The 27,518-nt window shown below is 57.7% G+C and overlaps 1 protein-coding gene and 1 long non-coding RNA gene across 9 annotated transcripts; both read left to right on the top strand.

Moving 5' to 3' along the window:
• The first annotated feature begins 26 nt into the window (after window positions 1-26).
• On the top strand, window positions 27-13,282 carry LOC113987788. Of its 8 annotated transcripts, none has more exons than XR_005564912.1 (5): window positions 4,560-4,601; window positions 9,725-10,860; window positions 11,311-11,382; window positions 11,548-11,967; window positions 12,064-13,282. It is a non-coding gene; the product is annotated as an uncharacterized LOC113987788 (long non-coding RNA). The 8 variants fall into 8 exon arrangements; XR_005564911.1 differs by having other exon boundaries at window positions 11,548-12,181; window positions 12,647-13,282; XR_005564914.1 differs by lacking the exon at window positions 4,560-4,601 and adding an exon at window positions 27-62 and having other exon boundaries at window positions 10,778-10,860; window positions 11,548-13,282.
• A 327-nt stretch (window positions 13,283-13,609) lies between these two features.
• On the top strand, window positions 13,610-16,288 carry LOC113991267 (translation initiation factor IF-2-like). The gene is made up of 3 exons (XM_039384966.1): window positions 13,610-14,053; window positions 14,523-15,196; window positions 15,638-16,288. Exons 1-3 carry the CDS (start codon window positions 13,610-13,612, stop codon window positions 15,795-15,797), a joined length of 1,278 nt encoding a protein of 425 aa, XP_039240900.1. The 3' UTR covers window positions 15,798-16,288.
• Window positions 16,289-27,518: the final 11,230 nt, after the last annotated feature.

The following is a 27,518-nucleotide window of genomic DNA, read 5'->3' as shown; positions in this document are numbered from 1 at the left end:
GGCAGGACTAACCCTGTGGCTTTTATGTCCAACGTGCTGTGCTGTGCTGTGTGTGCCTGCAGGTAGGAAAAGCTGGGAGTGCTGCAGTCCCTCTGCTTTGCTTGCTGTGTCTCTTGGGGAGTGATTTTGGAGGGGAATCCCAGAGCGATTTGGTTTGAAGGGGACCTTCAAAGGCCAGCCTGTCTTCCGTGGGCAGGGACACCTTCCACTGTCCCCGGTTGCTGCGAGTCCCGTCCAGCCCGGCCTGGAACACTTGCAGGGATGGGGCAGGCTCAGCTTCCCTGGGCAGTGCGCTCTAATATCTCTCCACTGGCATCCTGAAAAATGTCGTCAGCGTGTTTTGTTGGACGCCGGTAAGCAGGACCCGGGTGAAGAGGACATTCTCTGAGGTGCTGGGAGAAGGAGGACTCGTGCGGGCACCTCCAGAGACAGCGGGAACGGGCGCGTGCTGCGGAGAAGGAAAATTCCAGGGGGTGGGTGCCGAGAAATTTGTCCTTCCCTCGCCCTGTGCTCTGCACTTAGCAATGGGTCAAGTGCAGAAGTTTCCTGGGGACCCTGGAAAATGATGCCGGGTCTGCTAAGAAAAGTGGGGCCAAAGGAGCAGGACCTGGGTCTGCGAGCGTGGGAGAAACAAGGGCCGGGTCATCCTCTGCCTCCGGGAGGGAGGGCAGCAGGAAAGGCCACGGACTAAAGCACTGAAGTGCCGTTCCCCAGGGAGCCCCTGCCCAGCACTGAACTTGCTTGTGCACTTGCTGTCCCTTCCCCAGCGGAGCCGAAGCGTCGGGTGCGGGTGCCGGGGGCATGGAGCTGCCAAGGACAAACTGGGAGGGTGTTTGCGAGGGAAGGGGGGAGAAGGAGCTCTTGACGTGCTTTTTTTCCTTCTTCATCCCACAGAATTGCCACGAGAGGAAATACTTCAGAGGGGCTTCCCTCCGGATAAGCCCTGAATATGCCGGGAGGTTTCAGCCGGGAGGAAAGGAGCTGTGGAAGAAAAGCAGCCTAAAAATAGCCAGTGGGGATCAGCAGGTTTTCCAGCCAGGAAAAACAAGGAGGGAGATGAGGGAATCGGGTTCCAATTCCTAATGATTTGGTGGGTGCAGGAATGATTTGTGTGTGTTTTCCAGTCCCTTTTGATTCCTGGGATGATTTTAAAATGATGGCTTTAGCAATCAACTAAATCGGAGATGTTGTTTCTGAGAGGAAATGGTGCCAAATAAATGCAGCGTTTTGGGTCAGTTTTGGGGATGATTTGGGTCAGTTTTTGGGGTCAGTTTGGGGTTATTTTTTGGGGTGATTTGGGTCAGTTTTGGGTCAGCTGTTGGGACGACTGGGGTCAGTTTTTGGGGTCAGTTTTGGGATGATTTGGGTCAGTTTTTGGGGTCAGTTTTGGGTCAGCGTTTGGGGTGATTTGGGTCGGTTTTGGGTCAATTTTTGGGGAGCACTGGGTGTTACTGGGGGTTGTTGAGGAGCACTGGGTGTTACTGGGGAGCACTGGGAGAGAAAATGAAAAATAAAGAGAATAAAAAATAAACGAAATAAAAAAGGAAATATAAAAAAACAAAATAAAATAAAAAAAGGCAAAAAAACCTAAAAAGGAAATAAAATGAAAATGAAATAAAAGAGAAAAAAAAAAAAAAAAGAAACCCCTTCTTGGGCACCCCGTTTCCTCTCCTCCCGCCCCCCGACCCGTAAATTGCGGGGTCATCACCCCTAAAATGTGAGACGGGGATCCGAAAATGCGGGTGGGGGAGCCCCAGGGAGCCGAAAAAGCGGAGGGGGAGCCGCAGTAAGAAAGCGAAGCCGGGCGGTCGGGCGGCGGGGTGGGGGGGGCAGGCAAGGTGGCGACGGCGGCGCGTGCGCAGTCGTTGGCAAGACGCCGGCGATCACGTGGTAAGTAAGGGCAGCCAGGAGCGGGACCGGCGACGCATGCGCAGTGGCTCTCGTGACGGTGCAGCGCTCCCCGCTCGAGTTAAGGGCCGGTTCCGGCGGCAGGGCGGGACTGGCGGTCTCCCGTCTCTGGCGGGGTGTGTGTGGGGGGAATAACGTGAAGATTTTTTGGGGTGAAAGCGCAGAAATTAGCGAGGAGGGCCGGTAATTTGGGTAAACTCGGTCACCGGAAGTAGAGAGCGACCGGAAGTCCTCCAAGGCCCCGGCCCGGAAGTCCGCCAAGCCCACAGTAAAGATGGCGCCGCCAGGACCGGAACGACCACACTAAAGATGGCGGTCCCGGCCCGGAAGTCCGCCAAGCCCACAGTAAAGATGGCGCCGCCAGGAACGGAACGACCACACTAAAGATGGCGGCCCCGGCCCGGAAGTCCGCCAAGACCACAGTAAAGATGGCGCCGCCAGGACCGGAACGACCACACTAAAGATGGCGGCCCCGGCCCGGACGTTCGCCCCGACGCCACACTCAAGATGGCGCCGCCACGACCGGAACTTAGCCGAGGCCACACTAAAGATGGCGGCGAGAGGCCCCCTCGCCTCAGAGAGGCGTCTATCCTGTTGCCTGACCTCCGCCGCGACCCGGACCCGCGCCCGCAGCGCCGTCTCGCCGCGCCGCTTCCCGCTGTGGGGACGGGGCGGGGGGCTCGGCGGCGCCGGGCGCGGGCGGCAGGTTCGTGGGCGGCGGCAGGCACCGGCGCGGGCAGCCCCCGTCTCGGAGCCGCGGCGCGCGAGGACCCCAGGCGGCGGGTGGGGGGGGCCGCGCGAGGGCCGCAGGGGGCGCCGCGCCGCCCGCTCGTCCCGCTCCGCTCCCGCTCCCGCTCCCGCTCCCGCTCCCGCTCCGCTCCCGCTCCCGCCGTGCCCTGGAGATGCTATCGGGGCTGCGCCGCCGCCTTCCCCCCCCCCCCGGAAGCGACCCACGGCGGCAGATCCGACGGAGATCGTCCCCGGGGGTAAGCTGGGCGCGGCGGGTGGGCGCGGCCGCTCTTCTGCCTCTCCCGCGGCCATCGGGGACTGCAGGCCGGGGAAGCGACAGGCAAGTTTCTCGCCTCTGCGGAGAAACTCGCACCTGCGTGCCGCCGCAGGGCCGGGTTCGGATGTGCCCTGGCATTGCACACGCACCACACCCCCCCGCGGGGAGGGTCTGCGCTGCCTCGGGGACCCTGTCTGTGCTGCCGGGAGAGAGAAATCCTTTGGGAAGCTGGGCTGGAAGCAGCAACTCTGTGAATTGCTCAGCTTTTCCTAGGCAAGGGCAGGTTTTAGGGAAGAAAGGCCCGGACGCGCGAAAGGCGCCGCGGGTCTCGCCAAGGGGGGGGGGGGGAGGCGCGCGGCTGCAGCGCCGCGCGCGGCTGCAGGGCCGCTCCCGGCCGTGTCCGCCAGGCGGCGACTGTGAGGCAGGGCCCGGCGCTCGGGGGCGCTCTCGCAAGCGACGCTTGCCGTGGGAAAGCGGCGGGCTTTGGGCACTGCCGGCCTTCCCCCGGAGGGCCCGGGCTGGCCCAGCACCTGGCAAAACCTCGTAGGGAAAAGGCAAGCAACACCTGCGGTGGTTCTGCCCTTTCTTTAGCCAGGGACTGGAACACAGACAAAATCAAGGGGCTCTTTGACCTGGGCAGGCTCCGAGCATTTTTCAGCCTTCCTTAGCAGGGCATTCTCACCCTCTCAAAAGCTGAAAGGCTTTAACAGCTGGAGACGCGCCTGCAGCTGTGCAGATTAATGTAGTTTCTTTTAGGAAACGAAGGGGAGGTTTTCCTGTTGTGAGCCTAAATACCGAGTCTATTCTGCTTTTTCAATCAGGTGACGAAGCTTATGGAAAAAAAGACCAAAGGCCTCGAGGTGAGCACGTTCTACCGAGTTCTGCTTTTCTGGGATCGGTTTGGGAAAATCACGTGAAATTCTAAAAAGCTTCTCTCCGTGTTTTCTAGTTGTTTTTTCAGCCTTGGTCTAAGTTTCATGTAGAAAAGGGCATAGAATTATTAGAACAGACAAACTAGACTTTCTCGGGAGAGATGGAAGAAAAGGCTGCTGATTGCAGTTTTCTGCTTTTCTTGTCTTCTATTAGACTGTCATTTTCTCTCACCTACTGTTCAAATAGGCAGCAATTAATTCCTCTGCTGAAGAGTTTGCTGTACTAAGTGTCTGTCAAATTGATGCCTTCAACTCAAGATAGCACCTGCTCCTTAGTTACAAAAAGTTCCTCACAGGAAATTTTCAGGCGTGCCCATAAATCTCCTGGCTGTTTGTTTGGGAGAACAGGGTTTTCTCGTCTGTAACAGAATAGTCGTGGCATTTGCTATGGAATGCTGGTGGCAATCTAGTCAGAAGAGGACCCCGTGCTTCACTAATTTTGCCTTTTTGTTGTTCAGGGTGACTTCTTCCCAGGGATGTTATTCTTGACACCCCGGGGCAAATGGAGGTATTCACCTGGTCAGCGTCAGGAGCTATCCTAACTGAGGCCTCGGTGAGTGCTTTTTGTGTGACTGGACAGTGAAGCTGTGTGAATGACCTGGCTAGTGCTCGGTGTACTCCTAATTAAAGTGTCTTTTACTCAGTGTTCCCAGGCTCCCTCTTTCCCTTCGGTGGCCGTGGGTGTGCCGGACGCCTCTGGCAGGGCTAACCCCGTGGCTTTTCTGTCCAACGTGCTGTGCTGTGTGTGCCTGCAGGTAAGAAAAGCTGGGAGCGCAGTCCTTCTGCTTTGCTCGCTGTGTCTCTTGGGGAGTGATTTTGGAGGGGAATCCCAGAGCGATTTGGTTTGAAGGGGACCTTCAAAGGCCAGCCTGCCTTCCGTGGGCAGGGACACCTTCCGCTCTCATCCCCGACTGGATGCTCCCAGTCCCGTCCAGCCTGGCCTGGAACACTTGCAGGGATGGGGCAGGCTCAGCTTCCCTGTGCAGTGTGCTCTAATATCGCTCCACTGTCATCAGGAAAAATTTTGTCAGCGTGTTTTGTTCAACGATGGTAAGCAGGACCCGGGTGAAAATTGCATTCTCTGAGGTGCAGAGGGAAATAATTATCCTTTGAAGACAAATGTAATTCAGTTTTGCACGAGTCTTGTCTGCCTTATGTTTGAATTGCTTTCTATTCTAGGCAGTTGTTTTAAATTAAACTTTTATTTTGTGTCTCCCCCGCCCCCAGTATCCTGTCCAAGACCAAGCTACCTTTCCTCGTGGGAATGGACCGGCCGGGCTTTGGCAATCTGGCCCCTCGAAAGACTAAAGTGACCTCTTCCAGCAGGGGAAGACTGAAGCAAGCGGTGCCAGAAAGAACTGGAGTTTCTGGAGAATAAAAGCTGGAAGCGTGCCCCCGAAAATCCCCCCTGGGTGGTCAGCGGTCTGACTTGCACGGACCGGTGGCCTCGGCCAGGAGCGGTCCTGCGGGAAGCGCCTTTGCCCAGGCTGTAATTTTAATTTCCATTGGATGCTTGGCAAAGCCCCCCTGGGTGAGCCCCAGTGCCTGGCATGAGCGGAGCGGGCTTCCAGGGAGGTACTCACCTGGTCAGCGTCAGGAGCCATCCTAACTGAGGCCTCGGTGAGTGCTTTTTGTGTGACTGGCCGGTGAAGCTGTCTGTGGGAATGACCTGGCTATTGCTCAGTGTAGTCCTAATTAAGGTGTCTTTTACTCCGTGTTCCCAGGCTCCCTCTTTTCCTTCGGTCGCCGTGGGTGTGCCGGATGCCTCTGGCAGGACTAACCCTGTGGCTTTTCTGTCCAACGTGCTGTGCTGTGTGTGCCTGCAGGTAAGAAAAGCGGGGAGTGCAGTCCTTCTGCTTTGCTTGCTGTGTCTCTTGGGTAGTGATTTTGGAGGGGAATCCCAGAGCGATTTGGTTTGAAGGGGACCTTCAAAGGCCAGCCTGTCTTCCGTGGGCAGGGCCACCTTCCACTGTCCCCGGTTGCTCCCAGTCCCGTCCAGCCCGTCCTGGAACACTTGCAGGGATGGGGCAGGCTCAGCTTCCCTGTGCAGTGTGCTCTAATATCTCTCCACTGGCATCCTGAAAAATGTTGTCAGCGTGTTTTGTTGGAGGCCGGCGAGCAGGACCCGGGTGAAAAGGACATTCTCTGAGGTGCTGGGAGAAGGAGGACTCGTGCGGGCACCTCCAGAGACAGCGGGAACGGGAGCGTGCTGCGGAGAAGGAAAATTCCAGGGGGTGGGTGCCGAGAAATTTGTCCTTCCCTCGCCCTGTGCTCTGCACTTAGCAATGGGTCAAGTGCAGAAGTTTCCTGGGGACCCTGGAAAAGGATGCCGGGTCTGCTAAGAAAAGTGGGGCCAAAGGAGCAGGACCTGGGTCTGCGAGCGTGGGAGAAACAAGGGCCGGGTCATCCTCTGCCTCCGGGAGGGAGGGCAGCAGGAAAGGCCACGGACTAAAGCACTGAAGTGCCGTTCCCCAGGGAGCCCCTGCCCAGCACTGAACTTGCTTGTGCACTTGCTGTCCCTTTCCCAGCGGAGCCGAAGCGTCGGGTGCGGGTGCCGGGGGGATGGAGCTGCCAAGGACAAACTGGGAGGGTGTATGCGAAGGAAGGGGGTAGAAGGAGCTCTTGACGTGCTTTTTTTACTTCTTCATCCCACAGAATTGCCACGAGAGGAAATACTTCAGAGGGGCTTCCCTCCAGGTAAGCCCTGAATATGCCAGGAGGTTTCAACCGGGAGGAAAGGAGCTGTGGAAGAAAAGCAGCCTAAAAAGAGCCAGCGGGGATCATCAGGTTTTCCAGCCAAGAAGCACAAGGAGAGAGATGAGGGAATCGGGTTCCAATTCCTAATGATTTGGTGGGCGCAGGAATGATTTCTGTGTGTTTTCCAGTCCCTTTTGATTCCTGGGATGATTTTAAAATGATGGCTTTAGCAATCAACTAAATCGGAGATGTTGTTTTTGAGAGGAAATGATGCCAAACAAATGCAGAGTTTTGGGTCAGTTTTGGGGATGATTTGGGTCAGTTTTTGGGGTCAGTTTGGGGTTATTTTTTGGGGTGATTTGGGTCAGTTTTGGGTCAGCTGTTGGGACGATTGGGGTCAGTTTTTGGGGTCAGTTTTGGGATGATTTGGGTCAGTTTTTGGGGTCAGTTTTGGGTCAGCGTTTGGGGTGATTTGGGTCGGTTTTGGGTCAATTTTTGGGGAGCACTGGGTGTTACTGGGGGTTGTTGAGGAGCACTGGGTGTTACTGGGGAGCACTGGGAGAGACAATGAAAAATAAAGAGAATAAAAAATAAACGAAATATAAAAGGAAATATAAAATACAAAAGAAAATTAAAAAGAAAAAAGGCAAAAAAACTAAAAAGGAAATAAAATGAAAATGAAATAAAAGAGGAAAAAAAAAAAAGAAAAAAAAAGAAACCCCTTCTTGGGCACCCCGTTTCCTCTCCTCCCGCCCCCCGAACCGTAAATTGCGGGGTCATCACCCCTAAAATGTGAGACGGGGACCCCAAAATGCGGGTGGGGGAACCCCAGGGAGCCGAAAAAGCGGAGGGGGAGCCGCAGTAAGAAAGCGAAGCCGGGCGGTCGGGCGGCGGGGCAGGCAGGGTGGCGACGGCGGCGCGTGCGCAGTCGTTGGCAAGACGCCGGCGATCACGTGGTAAGTAAGGGCAGCCAGGAGCGGGACCGGCGACGCATGCGCAGTGGCTCTCGTGGCGGTGCAGCGCTCCCCGCTCGAGTTAAGGGCCGGTTCCGGCGGCAGGGCGGGACTCGCGGTCTCCCGTCTCTGGCGGGGTGTGTGTGGGGGGAATAACACGAAGATTTTTTGGGGTGAAAGCGCAGAAATTAGCGAGGAGGGCCGGTAATTTGGGTAAACTCGGTCACCGGAAGTAGAGAGCGACCGGAAGTCCTCCAAAGCCCCGGCCCGGAAGTCCGCCAAGCCCACAGTAAAGATGGCGCCGCCAGGACCGGAACGACCACACTAAAGATGGCGGTCCCGGCCCGGAAGTCCGCCAAGCCCACAGTAAAGATGGCGCCGCCAGGACCGGAACGACCACACTAAAGATGGCGGCCCCGGCCCGGAAGTTCGCCCCGACGCCACACTCAAGATGGCGCCGCCACGACCGGAACTTAGCCGAGGCCACACTAAAGATGGCGGCGAGAGGCCCCCTCGCCTCAGAGAGGCGTCTATCCTGTTGCCTGACCTCCGCCGCGACCCGGACCCCCGCCCCGCGCCCGCAGCGCCGTCTCGCCGCCCCCGCGCTTCCCGCTGTGGGGACGGGGCGGGGGGCTCGGCGGCGCCGGGCGCGGGCGGCAGGTTCGTGGGCGGCGGCAGGCACCGGCGCGGGCAGCCCCCGTCTCGGAGCCGCGGCGCGCGAGGACCCCAGGCGGCGGGTGGGGGGGGCCGCGCGAGGGCCGCAGGGGGCGCCGCGCCGCCCGCTCGTCCCGCTCCGCTCCCGCTCCCGCTCCGCTCCCGCTCCCGCTCCCGCCGTGCCCTGGAGATGCTATCGGGGCTGCGCCGCCGCCTTCCCCCCCCCCCGGAAGCGACCCACGGCGGCAGATCCGACGGAGATCGTCCCCGGGGGTAAGCTGGGCGCGGCGGGTGGGCGCGGCCGCTCTTCTGCCTCTCCCGCGGCCATCGGGGACTGCAGGCCGGGGAAGCGACAGGCAAGTTTCTCGCCTCTGCGGAGAAACTCGCACCTGCGTGCCCCCCGCAGGGGGTGGGTGCCGAGAAATTTGTCCTTCCCTTGCCCTGTGCTCTGCACTTAGCAATGGGTCAAGTGCAGAAGTTTCCTGGGGACCCTGGAAAATGATGCCGGGTCTGCTAAGAAAAGTGGGGCCAAAGGAGCAGGACCTGGGTCTGCGAGCGTGGGAGAAACAAGGGCCGGGTCATCCTCTGCCTCCAGGAGAAGAGCCCGGCCCTGGGAAGGCAGGGACCTGGGCTCAAGCTGCTCTGGACCGCTGTGGGGATGGGTTTGAAGTTTTGGGATCGCTTGTTTCTGTCCCTACCTTTCCACTGAAAACAATAACTTAAGAATTCCTCCTCTGGACTCGTCCAGAGAAATTGTGGAGTCTCCATCCCTGGAGATGCTTAAAACACTTTTGCTCAGGCAAAGTCATGAGCAACCTATTCTACCTAATCCCACTTTTTGAGCAGGAGAGATTGGACTGGATGATCTCCAGAGGTATTGTCCAACCCCCACCATTCTGTCGTTCTGTAAAGGGGCTTTGCACTGCCCTTTTGAACTGTAATCTGTTGATGACCTGTGTTCAGGTCACACTGTAGCTTGTTACACTGCAGCTTGTCACACTGAATGGCAGCCTGAATAATTTAATATTGAACTGTGATTAATCACAAGATGAAAGCTAAGATAGGCTGGTAAGAGGCAGTGTTCTTTGCTGCAGCATTTCCCACCTGAGGTAATTTTCCTTGTTCTGAAAGTGTCAAGTACAGTTGGGCAATGTACTACGTAGGAAGAAGGGAAAGAATCTCAAAAACAAATAAATGAACAAAAAACCCCCTTTAGATTTGCTTGTGCAAGAAGAAGATTGTTCTTCCACTCAGCCAGGTTTTGAGAGGACAAATTAATTGTTTCTCTGACAAAACTATACATTGGAGGCTGTTAATGATCCCATAGTCTGTGCTAAAGGTTTTAGCTGATTGTGTTTGTTTGTCATCAGCTTTTACTAAAGAAAAAGCAAGCCTTCTTGGCTGTGTTGATATTACAGGAACGAAATGATTCCATTCATGTAGATAATGATAACAGAGCCAAAACAAAAATATTGCAAGTGTCCTATGTGGAACAATATACAGAATTTCACGAGGGATTGTAGTGGTCCGATATACAGAACTAACATACTTCCTGTTCCTTATTTGCTGATCAGGTCATATTTATCTGCCTGTCAGGACTGTTGGAGCACTGGATGGAGAGCAGGTCATATGAAGAGGATTACGGAGTAAAAGGCAGCTTGTACTGAAGTGCAGGGAAAGTATAAATATTGATATATATTGGCACAGTGCTTGGCCTTAATGCTTAAAATCCTTTGGAGAGCTGTCTGCATATTTACTCTATTAATGATTAAATGCAAGGCTGTGTTGGGAAAGGTCTTCCATTTGGAAGTCAGTAGTTGAGACTGTCTTGCCTATGAAAAAGAGGGAGAATTTTTGTTAGAGGATGTAGGATTCTGGCTGGTAATAGTCTTAATTCAAGGTATTTTTAGAGAATTGATTTAATACAAGCAGAACAAATGGCCAGAAGTGTAATGAGAGACAAGTTGAAAATAGAAAGTAGATGTGCATTTTGAATGTATTGTCATAGCAACTGATTAAATTCTCCCTCTCTTGCTGTTCTGGGGACCTTTTAAATGTGCTTTGGCTAAATAAAATGTATTAGACTATTTCAGAGCCAAAAGGTCAGTTCTTGTTGTCTCTTTTGCACTTTAATTCTAGTACACTGATACTTGCTAACCACTTATAACCCTAGATGCAGAATGAGAACTTGGGTTATTAACAATAAAGAAGTAAACAGCAGAAAGACTTGACCTTTCTTTTGAATTGCCCTACAATGTTAAAAAATACCAAACAAACCTCCTTCCCCAAAGAAACACCCCCCAAAATACCCCAACAACTCACCAAACAGAAAATCACTGACAACCAAAAAGCAGAAGTAACAAACATGAACAGCAAGTGGAGGAAGAGTTTGAAAGCGGGCTGGACAGAACCAGAAGTGTTACTGCCCACTCTTAGGCCACTGTGCTGATTAAATGGGTGTTGTTAGGTTTAGATTAGTAGTTCGTTGTTGTTGGGTTTTTCAGTGGTGTTGATTTTTTTGTTGTCGTTGTGGGGGATTGTTTGTTTGTTTGTTTTTACTTTGTTTTTTTTCTGTATTAAAAATCTGGCTCAGTTACTCTCTAGTTCTGGTGTGTTTTCTTTTCCAGGTGGTTGGTGTTTCTGCAGTGTTTGGCACAGGACTGGGGGAGATTTTTACCCAGCTTTCTAAAGCTGTAGATGAATAGGAGAGGTAAGGGGATAACTTCTGGTCCGCGACCCAGTGACCACTTCCTGAAGGTCCTGATTCATGAGTCTGCTCCTTTGATTTGAAGGAGTGTACAGTTGCCATAGCCAAGGTAGCTTAGGGTGTCCAGTATCAGCATAAAAAGCAGCAGTAAAAAGGAACTATTCAGAGATGAATTTTTGTGCTGTTCCGTGAAAAAGTAAAAGCTATCTGTGCCAGCAAGTCTGTGAAGTAATTTTTTTCTTGTAATTCCATACCAAGTTTTGAATTGTTGCTGTTTTAATGAAGTATGTTCATTGATTTTGCATCCATTGGTTTCAGAATCCAAATCTGGGGAAAAAAGTACTGTCTTTCTGAAATGTCTCTCAAACATGAAAATCTAGAGAAAACTTTTTTTTTGAGTAAAAAGGAACCTCCAGGATGATCCTTATGCAATACAAATCATGTGTTTTTCAGACTGAATGCACTCCCTTTATTCACCTTTTCAGAGAGTATCGTCCAGAATACGAGCGCCTGAGAAAAACACTGGTAAGTGTTTTTAGCTGTTTTACACCTGAACAGTGTATCTTGGGTCACTTTTAGGCACACAATTACCTTTATGTTGAGAGGCTCTAACATTTCATTTACTAGTCGTACTCACTGTGGGAAAACTCCTGTCCTGAAGGAGTCCACCATTTGCCTTTTTTTTCCTAGATGTGGTGGAGCATATCTTTACAAAAAAAAAGATTTTGTAAAACAGATGTTGCTCACTGGTTTAGTGCTAATATTTGAGCTAATTGTGTGAAAATGATTGGGAAATAAGATTGTGTCTTCCATTCAGATGGATAGAGAGTTCTTAAAAATAAATTTCCAAAGGGATTTGTTGAGACTATCCCTGTATCTTCCTGCACCAGTGAAGAGTACTAGTTTGACTTAGTAAGAAAGACTGAATTGCAGTGCCAAAATCAGTAGCTCTGCTCACCTTGAGTTGTGGCTGTCCAAAGGACAGTTCTCTGCAGGCACAGCTACACAGAGTTTGGCTTCCCGGCGCTGCTGAAAACGTCCTAGAATCCCACCTGACTGGAGGTTGCTTTCCACGCTTAGTCAGAAGTTCTGTGAAACCTTAGTTGAAATGTAAGACCTGCATAGTGACTTCTGCTCTCTGACTGGGGGACAGGCTGCTGGGTTTGGGTGAGGTTTCTCTTCTCCTAATGTTTTAAATGTTCTCAGAATCCACAGGTAAATCTTTGTCTATGGGAGAAAGCTCAAAATAAACAAAAGAGAGAGCAGCTGGAACACTTGTGGAAGGACATGGGCAGCGTGTGTGTGCAGGGCAGCACAGTGGCAGGTACCTCCCCAGGAAGATAAAGTTTACTGCAGAAGTTTTCTGAAGAGTTTGCCTTGTGAAGTAGTACAGTGCTTCTTTGTCCTCACAGCAGAAGTGTGAAGGCAGCTCCATGTTAGAGGAGCGGGGCTTTAGTTCCTGTGGGGTTGGTCACACTCAGCTCTTCCTGTGTCAGTCACAGGTTTGGAAGAAACCCCGCTGTGTAGCTAAAGCAGTGGACCTACTAGAAATAATGAAATACTTTAGAAAAGGTGAAACAGTCAGATCAGAATATGAGAAAGCTCTGCTGTTGGCTGCACTGTTCCTTAGATGAGGCGAGTAGGTGCTGATGGAGTCTGTCCTGTGTCTGGGATCCACAAGCAGCTTTCTGTCCCCTTAGAGCAGGTGTTCATTGCTGGGTTTCTGTGCAGATAGAAACCTTACCTTTAGCAAGCTGGTTGGTGTACAGCTGTTTCTGTTCCCTTCAAGGACCTGATGCTTCTGCAATGGGTCCCTCTGAGCTAATACTAACACGAGGAACTCTCGATGAAGAGCAAGAAGAGAGGGAGAGTGACGCTGATGGCATTGACCATGAAGGTAAGGGAATGAGGTCTAAAAGCTGCCTCTCAAGAAATCCCCTCTATATTTCATGTCCTGGATGGACTGTAAGGAGAGCCTAGAAAACAAGCAAACATTCAGTCACCTGACGTGTCAGAATCTGTAGCAGAAGCTCAGCTGCAATGGTCAGTGCAGGGATATCACTCTGTAACCTTTGTGAAAGTTCAATTGTAAATTTTCTATTCAAGTAATTAATAGGTGTATAATACACATAGACCAGAGAACTCGTTAGGCTTGGGGCATGCAGTGACCTCTGAACCTGATTGATGCACAGATGTGTCCATCATCTTTTTGGCCTTACAGTTTCTGCCCCTGGCTCTCTTCCCTTTTCCTGTGACTGTGGTCTTGGAGCAATCTTCTAAGTTGTTACAGTGTGATTTTTCTCTTCTATAGCTCACAGACTTAATCTTCATTCTTTCCCTGTTCCACTGATGGGTAGGATCACTTATTTCCTTTGCCCTGTAATGTAGCTGAAGATGGAATAGACTTTCTATGTTGCTTTGGCTATCCTGATTCTAGCTTTTTTTCGGAAACACAAGTAGAACAAGTACTGAAATAGCGCTGAACTTCAGCAGCAGCGGGGACTGCGCAGGAGAAGGAGGGTGGGCAGCGGGCCTGGGGCAGGCAGGGGGATGGGGGTGGGGGCGGGCACTTAAAAGATTTCGGCCAGGGAGCTGATCTCAGCCAGCACCCAGTCGGGGCAGTCTGAGTCCCCGTAGAAGCAGAACTGCTGCGTGGGGAGAGGCGGTCAGAGGCGCACTGCCGCTCTGCGTCCTCCCCGCTCCCCGCCGCCGACTCCCGGCCCACCACGTCGCCGCTGCTCCCCGGTCCCCCATGCCGCACAGTCCGCCTTCGCGATCCGGAACCGCCCCGTGTGCCGGTGGGGGGCTCCCCGAGGGGCTCTGCAGGGGCCTTGGGGCCGGGACCCCGGGGGTGCAGCCCGACCAAGGGGCGGGGCAGGGGACGGGGTCCCGGGAGCGGGACCCGGGACGGCCACGGACCCGCGGGAAGGGCCCCTCCGACACGGCCCTCGTCCCTCCTCCTGACCACCCGAGCACCTCCCGCCACCCCGCGGGCTCCAAGCCCCGCCAATCCGGGCCCGAGGCAGCGTCTGGCCCGCCAATCCCGGCCCGCCTTTCTCGGCGCCGTCCAATCACAGCCCGCCTTTTCAATCCGGCAGCGGTCCCGCAAGCTCTGCCCGCTCAGCCGCGGCGCGGCCCCTCCGAGCGGCACCGTCCCCCCGTTCCCCTCAGGTGCTGCTGGGACCACGGAAGAGCGGTGGGAGCTCCACGGTCACGCCCCGTCCGGGAGCTCTCCTAGGAGAAGGAGAGGGAGGCGGGGAGCGGGCGGGAGGGGCTCCGGGAGCGGGGCCTGCGGGACCAGCGGGGTTCTCGGGAACGGGCGGGCGGGGATTGGCTGGGCTGGCACGAGGGGGGCGGGGCTGTGCGGGCCGCGGGCTATAAATAGCGGGCGGGGGGAGCGGGGGGGGCAGTTCGGCGGCGGAGGTGGAAGCGGCGCTGGAGCTGCGGGAGCCGGGGCGAGATCGGCGGTGAGCTGGGGCGGGACTCCCGCGGCTGCCGCTCCCGACGTGCAGGTCCGATCCCGGCCCGCCACTCCCAGCCCGCTTTTCTCCGCTCCGTCCAATCGTAGCCCGCCCTTTCAATGGGGCCGCGGTCCCGTAAGCTGTGCCCGCTCAGCCGCGGCGCGGCGCCGCCCCCCTTCCCCACGTCCCCCTCAGGCGCTGTAGGTGCCGGCGCCTTTGCTTCCGGAGCCGCGCCTGCGCTGCCGCAGCCCCCGACAGGCCCTGTTGGGACCAGGGAGGGCGGGTGGCACAGCTCCGCGCTCACGTCCCGTCTGGGAGTTCTTCCGGGAGGCGGGGAGGGGGCGGGAGCGGCGGCGGCCCTTTCAACGGGGCCGCGGTCGAGCAAGCTCTGCCCGCTCAGCCGCGGCGCGGAGCCGCCCCCCTCTCCACCTCGTCCCCCGCGTTCCCCTCAGGCGCCGGTCTCGGCGCCTTTGCTTCGGGATCCGGCGGAGCCGCGCCTGCGCTGCCGCGGTGCCCGCAGGCGCTGTTGAGAGGGCGGGTGGGAGGTCCGCGGACCCGTCCCGTCCCGGAGTTCTCCCGGGAAAAGGGGAGGGAGGCGGGGAGCGGGCGGAAGCGGAGCAGCCCCTGGGAGCGGGGCGTGAGGGGACAGCGGGGTTCTTGGGGACGGGCAGGGCGGGAACGGGCAGGCGGGGATTGGCGGGGCCGGACGCTGCCGGACGCTGGGATTGGCTGGGCTGGCACGAGGGGGGCGGGGCTGTGCGGGCCGCGGGCTATAAACGGCGTGGGCGGGGGGCCCTGGGGGCAGTTCGGCGGCGGAGGTGGAAGCGGCGCTGGAGCTGCGGGAGCTGGTCCGGGATCGGCGCGGCCGCTGAGCCAGGGTGGGACCTTCGCGGCTGCCGCTCCAGGGAGCGGTGGGGAGCCATGGGGCAGCACCCGCTCGGCTGCCGATCCAGGGGGGACCGGGGTCGGTCCCCCACAGCTGCCGAGGCAGGGCGTTGGGCAGGCGGTGTCCCGGGCAGCTGTGCCGGCCAGCTTTGGTCAGTGCTCAGTGGGGGAGCAGCCCATGCTCAGGGGTGCTGCCCCGAACCAGAAGGATGAGGATGCAACCTCTCAGTGGGGCTGGTATTGAAAGTATTGTTACAAAGAAAAGTAAAAAAAGATGTTTCATTCTATTATAATTTTATTTTGCTTTTATTTTCGTCTTTGACTACTTGATTGTTTATTCTATTGTTTTGTTGCTGTTCCCGTTGGGATGGGTGGGACAGCTCTTAGAGATATTTAAGTGAATGACAAAGACTGATTTGTGACCTTGTCAACAGCCCCGGGCTGCAGAGATACCCAGGAGCAGATTTAGGCAGAGGCAGCAGAAAGCTGAGGCAGAGGCAGCAGAAAGCTGAGAACCTGGAGCTGAGGCAGCAGAGCTGGTGGAGACATAAAGACGGTAGGACTGTGGGCAGAACAAGAGTGGGGCTGGATTAGGGAGCATGGACCTGGCATAAGTACTGCAGGGATGGAGCTGGGATAAAAATAGTCAGGCCTGGCCTGGAATGTGGGCTTGAGAGCTGGGGTGGAAAACTCAGACCTTTAACAAAAGGAAGATGCTAGGATTGGAACATGCAGCAGCTTTACCAGGAGCTGACAGCAGAGCTGGCAGAGAAATAAAGGGTGTGGGTCTGGGTATGGGATGGGGAGAGTGGTGCTCGGAAAGGGACTGTGGAGGAGGGATAGGGACTGTGGCACTGCAGCAGAAATCACTGTATGATTGAGACAGGGACTGGCACCGTCGCTGAAACATCTGTGTGTCTGTGGAATAGGGATTGATGGGCAGGAACATGGACTGGGGGGGAAGAGCTGAAATCAGTCTAGGGCAGGGATCTGGACTTTGGAGTTGGGATCGGGTTTGTGGGGCTGGAGGAGTACCTGGGGGACTGGGAATGGGAATGTGAAGTTGGAGCTGGAAAGTCGCAGAGCTGGAGCCAAGCTGAAGATCCTGCAGTGAGAACCTGGAGCAGCTTCCCATGGCGGCGCTGGCAAGATGCAGAGCTACTGCTGAGAGAGCAGAGCTGGCAGTGCAATAAAGCTTGTGGGTCTCGAGCTGAAATCACTGAGGGGCTGGGGTAGGGACAGGGTTCTGGGCTTGGGACTGTAACACTTTGGGCAGTAATCAGAGCAATCACTGTGACATAGGGCCTGTGGCACCGTCGCTGCAATGGCTGTGTGTGTGATATAGGGATTGATGGGCGGGAACGTGGATTGGGTGGGAGAGCTGAAATCAGTCTAGGGCTGGGCTTGTGATTTTGGAATTGGGATAGGTTTGTGGGGCAGGAGGAGCACCTGGGGGACTGGGACTGGGATTGAGAGGGTGGAGCTGGAAAGTCGCAGAGCTGGAGCCAAGCTGAAGATCCTGCAGTGAGAACCTGGAGCAGCTTCCCGTGGCGGCGCTGGCAAGATGCAGAGCTACTGCTGAGAGAGCAGAGCTGGCAGTGCAATAAAGCTTGTGGGTCTCGAGCTGAAATCACTGAGGGGCTGGGGTAGGGACAGGGTTTGGGCTTGGGACTGTAACACTTGGGCAGGAATCCGTGTGGGGAGGAGACAGGGCCTGTGGCACCGTCGCTGAAATCCCTGTGTGTCTGTGGAATTGGGATTATAATTGGGAATGTGGACTGAGAGGCTGGGGCTGACATCAGCATAATGCTAGGATTGCATCTGTGGAGCTGGGAGAGTGTCTGGAGCTCAGATAGGGCCTGTGGCACCGTCGCTGAAATCCCGGAGTGGCTGTGGCATAGGGATTAATGGGCGGGAATGTGGATTGGGTGGGTAGAGCTGAAGTCAGTATAGTGCTGGGCTTGTGATTTTGGAATTGGGATCGGGTTTGTGGGGCTGGAGGAGCACCTGGGGGACTGGGACTGGGAGTGTGAGGGTGGAGCTGAAAAGTCGCAGAGCTGGAGCCAAGCTGAAGATCCTGCAGTGAGAACCTGGAGCAGCTTCCCGTGGCGGCGCTGGCAAGATGCAGAGCTACTGCTGAGAGAGCAGAGCTGGCAGTGCAATAAAGCTTGTGGGTCTCGAGCTGAAATCACTGAGGGGCTGGGATAGGGATGGGTTCTGGGCTTGGGACTGTAACACTTGGGCAGGAATCCGTGTGGGGAGGAGATAGGTCCTGTGGCACCGTCGCTGAAATCTCTATGCAGCTGGAAATGGGATTGTATATTGGGAATGTGGACTGGGCGGGAGAGCTGAAATCGGTATAGGGCTGGGCTTGTGATTTTGGAATTGGGATAGGAATTTTGGGGCTGGAGGAGCACCTGTGGGACTGGGATTGGGAGTGTGAGGGTGGAGCTGGAAAGTCGCAGAGCTGGAGCCAAGCTGAAGATCCTGCAGTGAGAACCTGGAGCAGCTTCCCGTGGCGGCGCTGGCAAGATGCAGAGCTACTGCTGAGAGAGCAGAGCTGGCAGTGCAATAAAGCTTGTGGGTCTCGAGCTGAAATCACTGAGGGGCTGGGGTAGGGACAGGTTTTGGGCTTGGGACTGTAACACTTGGGCAGTAATCAGAGCAATCACTGTGACATAGGGCCTGTGGCACCGTGGCTAAAATCCCTGTGTGGTTGGAATTGGGATTGTAAATTGGGAATGCAGACTGGGAGGCTGGGCCTGAAGTCAGTATAGTGCTAGGATTGCATCTCTGGAGCTGGGAGAGTGTCTGGAGCTCGGATAGGGACTGGCACCGTTGCTTAAAAACCTGTGCGGCTGTGGACTAGTGATTGATGGGCAGGAATGTGGACTGGGCGAGGAGAGGTTAAATTAGTCTAGTGCTGGGTTTGTGAGTTTTGAATTGGGCTAGGGTTTGTGGGGCTGGAGGAGTAATTGGGGGACTGGGAATGGGAGTGTGAGGTTGGAGCTGGAAAGTCACAGAGATGGAGCCAAGATGAAGATCCTGCAAGATTTGGAGCTGCTGCTGAGAGAGCAGAGCTGGCAGTGCAATAAAGCTTGTGGGTCTCAAGCTAAAATCACTAAGGGGCTGGGATAGAGCTGGGGGCTAGAATATGGACTGGATGCTTTGGTCAGGGAGTGTAGGTTTTGAGTAGAAATTACTGTGGGATTGGGATTGTATTTTTGTGCACTCTGGGGAGTCTAGTAATTATATTGCAAGCCATTAGAGGGAACTGGGAGTACTGGGTAGAGTCAGCTGTTCTATGGGGAAGGCCCAGGTGTTAACAATGAGGGGGAGGAGGGGCCAGGGATTGGGCTGAGGCCCCTTGGCTGTTGTTCGGAGTCAGGAGCTGTAGCAGGACTTCTTAGACTGTGACTCAGGTGAGTCTGTTTCAATTTCACCTTTACAGTCCCTTCCTACTGTCCCCAGTCCCTCCTGAGTCCTTCCCAGTTTCTCCCAAGTACCCCAAACCCCATCCCAGTGCAGTCAGTCCCCTCCCTGTTCCTTCCCCAGTGCCTCCACTCCTTCCCAATTGCTCCCACTGCACCCCAGTCCCATCCCAGTCCATCCCTTGTACCCTCAGTCCAACCAAGCTCCCTGCGCAGTTCCCTCCAGAACCTCCCCAGTGCTCCCAGTCCTTCCCAAGTTGTTTCAAACCCATTGCAGTCCCTCCCCAGTGCCTTCAGTCCCACCCCAGTTCCCTCCCCAGTGATCCCACTTGCTCCCAAGTGCCACCAGTGCAGCCCAGTCCCAACCCAGTGCCCCTGGTACCTCCCCAGTGCCCTCAGATCCATCCTAGTTCTCTCAGTCCCATCCAAGTACCTTCAGTCCTTCCCCACTGCATCCCAGTACTCCGAGTCCCTCCCAAGTGCATTAAAGAGCCATCATCAGTGGACCCAGTCCCTCCCCAGTCCCTCCTAAATGATTCCTAGTCCCTCCCCAGTGCTTCCAATCAAATCCCAGTCCCTCCCCAGTCCCTTCCCAGTACATCTGCGCCCCATCCCAGTGGTCCCGGTCCCTCCCCAGAGATTCTCAGGCCCATCCCAGGCACGCTCTCCAGTCCCCTCCCCAGTCCTCTCACAGTCCCCTTGCAGTCCCTTCCCAGTCCTATCCCAGTCCCTGCAGTCCCTTTCCCAGTGCTCCCAGTCCCATCCCAGTTCCCTCCCCAGTGACCTCAGTCCCATCCCTGTGCCCACCCAGCGCATCTCAGTCCCATCCCAGTGCCTTCCTAGTTCGTTGTGCTCCTTTTCCCTGTGCATCCCATTCCCATCCCAGTCACTTCGCAGTCCCTCCCTGCTCCCTCCCCAGTTCCCCCAGTCCTAGCCCAGTGCCACCAGTGCTCCCAGTCCCACCCCAGTGCCCCCACTCTCATCCCAGTCCCTTCCCACTTCTCTCAGTGCAAGCCAGCGCACCCATTCCTTCCCAAGTGTCCTCCTGCAGTGCAACTCAGTCCTTCCCCAGTTTGCCCAGTCCCAGCCCAGTCCCTTCCCACTGCCCCCAGTCCCATCCCAATTCCCTCCCCAGTGATCCCAGTCCCATCCCAGTGGTGCCCCAGTGTGTCCTAGTGCCTCTCAGTCCTATCCCAGTGCCTCCAGTCCCTCCCTAGAGAATCCCAGTCCCAGCCCAGTTCCCCCAAGTGCCCCCAGGGCCTCTCCAGTGCCCTCAGTCCCGGCCCAGTCCCTCCCCAGTGCATCTCACTCCTATCCCAGTGCCCCCAGTCCCACGGTCCCCAGTCCCTCCCCAATGACCCCCAGTCCCATCCCAGTGCTCCCAGTCCCCCTCCCCCCCGAAAATCTCAGTCCCACCCCAGTGTCCCCACTCCCAGCCCAAATCCCCCCAGTGCCCCCAGTCCCTCTCCAGTGTCCCCAGTCCCATCCCCATCCCTCCCCACTGCCCCCAGTCCCTCCCAGTGCATGCCAGTCCTTTTCCCCGATGCATCCCACTCCCTCCCTAGAACATCCAAGTCCCATCCCAGTTCCCTCCCCAGTGCCCCTGACCCATCCCCAGCCCTCCCGTGACCTCAGTCCCTCCCCAGGGCATCCCGGTTCTTTTCCCCTCTGCATCCCAGTCCCATGCCAGGCCCACTCCCCAGTCCTGTCACAGTCCTCTTGCAGTCCCTCCCCAGTCCAATCCCAGTCCCTGCAGTGGCTTTCCCATTGCTCCCAGTCCCTCCCCACATGTCATGTCCCCATCCCATCCTTTCACAGTCCTCTTGCAGTCCCTCCCCAGTCCAATCCCACCCAGTCCCACTGCATTCCGCTCCTTTCTCCCATGCATCCCATTCCCATCCCAGTACCATCCCAGTTCCCAGCCCCCTCGCAGTCCCTCCCTGCTCCCTCCCCAGTTCCCCCAGTCCTAGCCCAGTGCCACCAGTGCTCCCAGTCCCACCCCAGTGCCCCCACTCTCATCCCAGTCCCTTCCCACTTCTCTCAGTGCAAGCCAGTGCACCCATTCCTTCCCAAGTGTCCTCCTGCAGTGCAACTCAGTCCTTCCCCAGTTTGCCCAGTCCCAGCCCAGTCCTTTCCCACTGCCCCCAGTCCCATCCCAATTCCCTCCCCAGTGATCCCAGTCCCATCCCAGTGGTGCCCCAGTGTGTCCTAGTGCCTCCCCAGTGCCTCTCAGTCCTATCCCAGTGCCCCAGTCCCTCCCCAGCCAGTCCCATCCCCCATCCCTCATTCTCCCTCCCAGTGCATTCCAGTTCCCCATCCCAGTCCCAGTGCCCTCCCAGCAGTCCCCCCCCCCCCGAAAATCTCAGTCACCCCAGTGTCCCCACTCCCAGCCCAAATCCCCCAGCGTCCCATCGTCCCTCCCAGTCATGCCAGTCCTTTTCCCCGATGCATCCCACTCCCTCCCTAGAACATCCAAGTCCCATCCCAGTTCCCTCCCCAGTGCCCCTGACCCATCCCCAGCCCTCCCGTGACCTCAGTCCCTCCCCAGGGCATCCCGGTTCTTTCCCCCTCTGCATCCCAGTCCCATGCCAGGCCCACTCCCCAGTCCTGTCACAGTCCTCTTGCAGTCCCTCCCCAGTCCAATCCCAGTCCCTGCAGTGGCTTTCCCGTTGCCCCCAGTCCCTCCCCACTGCATTCCCTCCTTCTCTCCCATCCCAGTCCATCCCATTCCCACTTCCCTCCCTGCTCCCTCCCCAGTTCCCCCAGTCCTGCCCAGTGCCACCAGTGCTCCCACCCCACCCCAGTGCCCCCACTCTCATCCCAGTCCCTTCCCACTTCTCTCAGTGCAAGCCAGCGCAACCATTCCTTCCCAAGTGTCCTCCTGCAGTGCAACTCAGTCCTTCCCCAGTTCGCCCAGTCCCAGGCCAGTCCTTTCCCACTGCCCCCAGTCCCATCCCAATTCCCTCCCCAGTGATCCCAGTCCCCTCCCAGTGGTGCCCCAGTGTGTCCTAGTGCCTCCCCAGTGCCTCTCAGTCCTATCCCAGTGCCCCAGTGCCACGGTTCCCCAGACCCTCCCCAATGACCCCCAGTCCCATCCCAGTGCTCCCAGTCCCCCCCCCGCCCCCCGAAAATCTCAGTCCCACCCCAGTGTCCCCACTCCCAGCCCAAATCCTCCCAGGGCCCCCAGTCCCTCCCCACTGCCCCCAGTCCCTCCCAGTGCATGCCAGTCCTTTTCCCTGATGCATCCCACTCCCTCCCTAGAACATCCAAGTCCCATCCCAGTTCCCTCCCCAGTGCCCCTGACCCATCCCCAGCTCTCCCGCGACCTCAGTCCCTCCCCAGGGCATCCCGGTTCTTTCCCCCTCTGCATCCCAGTCCCATGCCAGGCCCACTCCCCAGTCCTGTCACAGTCCTCTTGCAGTCCCTCCCCAGTCCAATCCCAGTCCCTGCAGTGGCTTTCCCATTGCTCCCAGTCCCTCCCCACTGCATTCCATTCCTTTCTCCCATGCATCCCATTCCCATCCCAGTACCATCCCAGTTCCCTACCCAGCCCCCTCGCAGTCCCTCCCTGCTCCCTCCCCAGTTCCCCCAGTCCTAGCCCAGTGCCACCAGTGCTCCCAGTCCCACCCCAGTGCCCCCACTCTCATCCCAGTCCCTTCCCACTTCTCTCAGTGCAAGCCCGCGCACCATTCCTTCCCAAGTGTCCTCCTGCAGTGCAACTCAATCCTTCCCCAGTTTGCCCAGTCCCAGCCCAGTCCTTTCCCACTCCCCCCAGTCCCATCCCAATTCCCAGTTCCCCAGTCCCAAGCTCCTGCTCTCCCTCCCAAGCGTCCCCCTGCGGTTCAACCCAGTCCTTCCCCAGCTTGCCTAGTCCCATCCCAGTCCCTCCTAAGTGATTCCCAGTCCCTTCCCAGTACAACTGAGGGCACTGGAGAGGCCCTGGGGGCACTTGGGGGAACTGGGCTGGGACGGGGATTCTCTGGGGAGGGACTGGAGGCACTGGGCTCACGGGGACTCTCTGGGGGATGGGACACCCTCCCTGCTCCCTCCCCAGGTCCTAGCCCAGTGCCACCAGTGCTCCCAGTCCCACCCCAGTGCCCCCACTCCCATCCCAGTCTCTCCCCACTTCCCCCACTGCAACCCACAACCTCCTTTCCCTCCCAAGCGTCCCCCTGCAGTTCAACCCAGTCCTTCCCCAGCTTGCCTAGTCCCATCCCAGTCCCTCCTAAGTGATTCCCAGTCCCTTCCCAGTACAACTGAGGGCACTGGAGAGGCCCTGGGGGCACTTGGGGGAACTGGGCTGGGACGGGGATTCTCTGGGGAGGGACTGGAGGCACTGGGATAGGACTGAGAGGCACTGGGGAGGCACTAGGACACACTGGGGCACCACTGGGATAGGACTGGAATCACCGGGGAGGGAATTGGGATGGGACTGGGGGCAGTGGGAAGGGACTGGGCTGGGACTGGGCAAACTGGGGAAGGACTGGGTTGCACTGCAGGAGGACACTTGGGAAGGAATGGGTGCACTGGCTTGCACTGAGAGAAGTGGGAAGGGACTGGGATGAGAATGGGGGCACTGGGGTGGGACTGGGAGCATCTCCAGTGCCCTCAGTCCCATCCCAGTCCCTCCCTACTACCCCCAGTCCCTCTCCAGAAGTCTCAGCCTTGCGACTTCTCTCAGTGCAAGCCAGCGCACCCATTCCTTCCCAAGTGTCCTCGTACAGTGCAATCCAGTCCTTCCCCAGTTCGCCCAGTCCCAGGCCAGTCCTTTCCCACTGCCCCCAGTCCCATCCCAATTCCCTCCCCAGTGATCCCAGTCCCATCCCAGTGGTGCCCCAGTGTGTCCTAGTGCCTCCCCAGTGCCTCTCAGTCCTATCCCAGTGCTTCCAGTCCCTCCCCAGAGAATCCCCGTTCCAGCCCAGTTCCCCCAAGTGCCCCCAGGGCCTCTCCAGTGCCCTCAGTCCCGGCCCAGTCCCTCCCCAGTGCATCTCACTCCTATCCCAGTGCCCCCAGTCCCACGGTCCCCAGTCCCTCCCCAATGTCCCCCAGTCCCATCCCAGTGCTCCCAGTCCCCCTCACCCCCCGAAAATCTCAGTCCCACCCCAGTGTCCCCACTCCCAGCCCAAATCCCCCCAGTGCCCCCAGTCCCTCTCCAGTGCATGCCAGTCCTTTTCCCCGATGTATCCCACTCCCTCCCTAGAACATCCAAGTCCCATCCCAGTTCCCTCCCCAGTGCCCCTGACCCATCCCCAGCCCTCCCGTGACCTCAGTCCCTCCCCAGGGCATCCCGGTTCTTTTCCCCTGTGCATCCCAGTCCCATGCCAGGCCCACTCCCCAGTCCTGTCACAGTCCTCTTGCAGTCCCTCCCCAGTCCAATCCCAGTCCCTGCAGTGGCTTTCCCATTGCTCCCAGTCCCTCCCCAGGGCATCCCAGTCCCACCCCTGTGCATCCCAGTCCCATGCCAGGCCCACTCCCCAGTCCTGTCACAGTCCTCTTGCAGTCCCTCCCCAGTCCAATCCCAGTCCCTGCAGTGGCTTTCCCATTGCTCCCAGTCCCTCCCCACTGCATTCCATCCTTTCTCCCATGCATCCCATTCCCATCCCAGTACCATCCCAGTTCCCTACCCAGCCCCCTCGCCGTCCCTCCCTGCTCCCTCCCCAGTTCCCCCAGTCCTAGCCCAGTGCCACCAGTGCTCCCAGTCCCACCCCAGTGCCCCCACTCTCATCCCAGTCCCTTCCCACTTCTCTCAGTGCAAGCCAGCGCACCCATTCCTTCCCAAGTGTCCTCCTGCAGTGCAACTCAGTCCTTCCCCAGTTTGCCCAGTCCCAGGCCAGTCCTTTCCCACTGCCCCCAGTCCCATCCCAATTCTCTCCCCAGTGATCCCAGTCCCATCCCAGTGGTGCCCCAGTGTGTCTTAGTGCCTCCCCAGTGCCTCTCAGTCCTATCCCAGTGCCCCAGTGCCACGGTTCCCCAGACCCTCCCCAATGACCCCCAGTCCCATCCCAGTGCTCCCAGTCCCCCCCCGCCCCCCGAAAATCTCAGTCCCACCCCAGTGTCCCCACTCCCAGCCCAAATCCTCCCAGGGCCCCCAGTCCCTCCCCACTGCCCCCAGTCCCTCCCAGTGCATGCCAGTCCTTTTCCCTGATGCATCCCACTCCCTCCCTAGAACATCCAAGTCCCATTCCAGTTCCCTCCCCAGTGCCCCTGACCCATCCCCAGCCCTCCCGCGACCTCAGTCCCTCCCCAGGGCATCCCGGTTCTTTCCCCCTCTGCATCCCAGTCCCATGCCAGGCCCACTCCCCAGTCCTGTCACAGTCCTCTTGCAGTCCCTCCTCAGTCCAGTCCCCGTCCCTGCAGTGGCTTTCCCATTGCTCCCAGTCCCTCCCCACTGCATTCCATTCCTTTCTCCCATGCATCCCATTCCCATCCCAGTACCATCCCAGTTCCCTTCCCAGCCCCCTTGCAGTCCCTCCCTGCTCCCTCCCCAGTTCCCCCGGTCCTAGCCCAGTGCCACCAGTGCTCCCAGTCCCACCCCAGTGCCCCCACTCTCATCCCAGTCCCTTCCCACTTCTCTCAGTGCAAGCCAGCGCAACCCTTCCTTCCCAAGTGTCCTCCTGCAGTGCAACTCAATCCTTCCCCAGTTTGCCCAGTCCCAGCCCAGTCCTTTCCCACTGCCCCCAGTCCCATCCCAATTCCCAGTGATCCCCGTCCCATCCCAGTGGTGCCCCAGTGTGTCTTAGTGCCTCCCCAGTGCCTCTCAGTCCTATCCCAGTGCCTCCAGTCCCTCCCCAGAGAATCCCAGTCCCAGCCCAGTTCCCCCAAGTGCCCCCAGGGCCTCTCCAGTGCCCTCAGTCCTGGCCCAGTCCCTCCCCAGTGCATCTCACTCCTATCCCAGTGCCCCCAGTCCCACGGATCCCCAGTCCCTCCCCAATGACCCCCAGTCCCATCCCAGTGCTCCCAGTCCCCCCCCGCCCCCGAAAATCTCAGTCCCACCCCAGTGTCCCCACTCCCAGCCCAAATCCCCCCAGTGCCCCCAGTCCCTCTCCAGTGTCCCCAGTCCCATCCCCATCCTTCCCCACTACCCCCAGTCCCTCCCAGTACATGTCAGTCCTTTTCCCCGATGCATCCCACTCCCTCCCTAGAACATCCAAGTCCCATCCCAGTTCCCTCCCCAGTGCCCCTGACCCATCCCCAGCCCTCCCGTGACCTCAGTCCCTCCCAGGGCATCCCGGTTCTTTCCCCCTCTGCATCCCAGTCCCATGCCAGGCCCACTCCCCAGTCCTGTCACAGTCCTCTTGCAGTCCCTCCCCAGTCCAATCCCAGTCCCTGCAGTGGCTTTCCCATTGCTCCCAGTCCCTCCCCACTGCATTCCATTCCTTTCTCCCATGCATCCCATTCCCATCCCAGTTCCCTATCCCAGCCCCCTTGCCGTCCCTCCCTGCTCCCTCCCCAGTTCCCCCAGTCCTAGCCCAGTGCCACCAGTGTTCCCAGTCCCACCCCAGTGCCCCCACTCCCATCCCAGTCTCTCCCCACTTCCCCCACTGCAACCCACAACCTCCTTTCCCTCCCAAGCGTCCCCCTGCAGTTCAACCCAGTCCTTCCCCAGCTTGCCTAGTGCCATCCCAGTCCCTCCTAAGTGATTCCCAGTCCCTTCCCAGTACAACTGAGGGCACTGGAGAGGCCCTGGGGGCACTTGGGGGAACTGGGCTGGGACGGGGATTCTCTGGGGAGGGACTGGAGGCACTGGGATAGGACTGAGAGGCACTGGGGAGGCACTAGGACACACTGGGGCACCATTGGGATAGGACTGGAATCACCGGGGAGGGAATTGGGATGGGACTGGGGGCAGTGGGAAGGGACTGGGCTGGGACTGGGCAAACTGGGGAAGGACTGGGTTGCACTGCAGGAGGACACTTGGGAAGGAATGGGTGCACTGGCTTGCACTGAGAGAAGTGGGAAGGGACTGGGATGAGAATGGGGGCACTGCGGTGGGACTGGGAGCATCTCCAGTGCCCTCAGTCCCATCCCAGTCCCTCCCTACTGCCCCCAGTCCCTCTCCAGAAGTCTCAGCCTTGCGACTTCTCTCAGTGCAAGCCAGCGCACCCATTCCTTCCCAAGTGTCCTCGTACAGTGCAATCCAGTCCTTCCCCAGTTCGCCCAGTCCCAGGCCAGTCCTTTCCTACTGCCCCCAGTCCCATCCCAATTCCCTCCCCAGTGATCCCAGTCCTATCCCAGTGGTGTCCTAGCCAGTGCCTGTCCCAGTGTGCCTCTCATCCAGTCCTATCCCAGTGCCCCAGTGCCTACCCAGTGTTCCCCAGTCCAGTCCCCCCTCCCCAGATGACCCATCCCAGTCCCAGCCCAGTGCTCCCCTAGTCCCCCCCGGTTCCCCAGCCCTCCCGAAGTCCCATCCCAGTGCTCCCAGTCCCCCTCGCCCCCCGAAAATCTCAGTCCCACCCCAGTGTCCCCCCTCCCAGCCCAAATCCTCCCAGGGCCCCCAGTCCCTCCCCACTGCCCCCAGTCCCTCCCAGTGCATGCCAGTCCTTTTCCCTGATGCATCCCACTCCCTCCCTAGAACATCCAAGTCCCATCCCAGTTCCCTCCCCAGGGACTGCCCCTGACCCATCTCCAGCCCTCCCGCGACCTCAGTCCCTCCCCAGGGCATCCCGGTTCTTTCCCCCTCTGCATCCCAGTCCCATGCCAGGCCCACTCCCCAGTCCTGTCACAGTCCTCTTGCAGTCCCTCCCCAGTCCAGTCCCCGTCCCTGCAGTGGTTTTCCCATTGCTCCCAGTCCCTCCCCACTGCATTCCATTCCTTTCTCCCATGCATCCCATTCCCATCCCAGTACCATCCCAGTTCCCTTCCCAGCCCCCTTGCAGTCCCTCCC

Source organism: Pipra filicauda, unplaced genomic scaffold (genome assembly GCF_003945595.2).
Source record: "Pipra filicauda isolate LSUMZ 115617 unplaced genomic scaffold, ASM394559v2 scaffold388_size762695_pilon, whole genome shotgun sequence".
Lineage (NCBI taxonomy): Eukaryota > Metazoa > Chordata > Aves > Passeriformes > Pipridae > Pipra > Pipra filicauda.
This window is presented reverse-complemented; position numbering and strand designations above follow the sequence as displayed.

Bases quoted from the DNA above. Each gene is read 5' to 3' on its own strand.
- LOC113991267 (XM_039384966.1), top strand. From the start codon at position 13,610: ATGCCGCACAGTCCGCCTTCGCGATCCGGAACCGCCCCGTGTGCCGGT. The intron at 14,054-14,522 runs GTGGGAGCTCCA...CAGGCGCTGTAG, and splicing joins GCTGGGACCACGGAAGAGCG to GTGCCGGCGCCTTTGCTTCC. The intron at 15,197-15,637 runs GTGGGACCTTCG...CCTTGTCAACAG, and splicing joins GGCGCGGCCGCTGAGCCAGG to CCCCGGGCTGCAGAGATACC.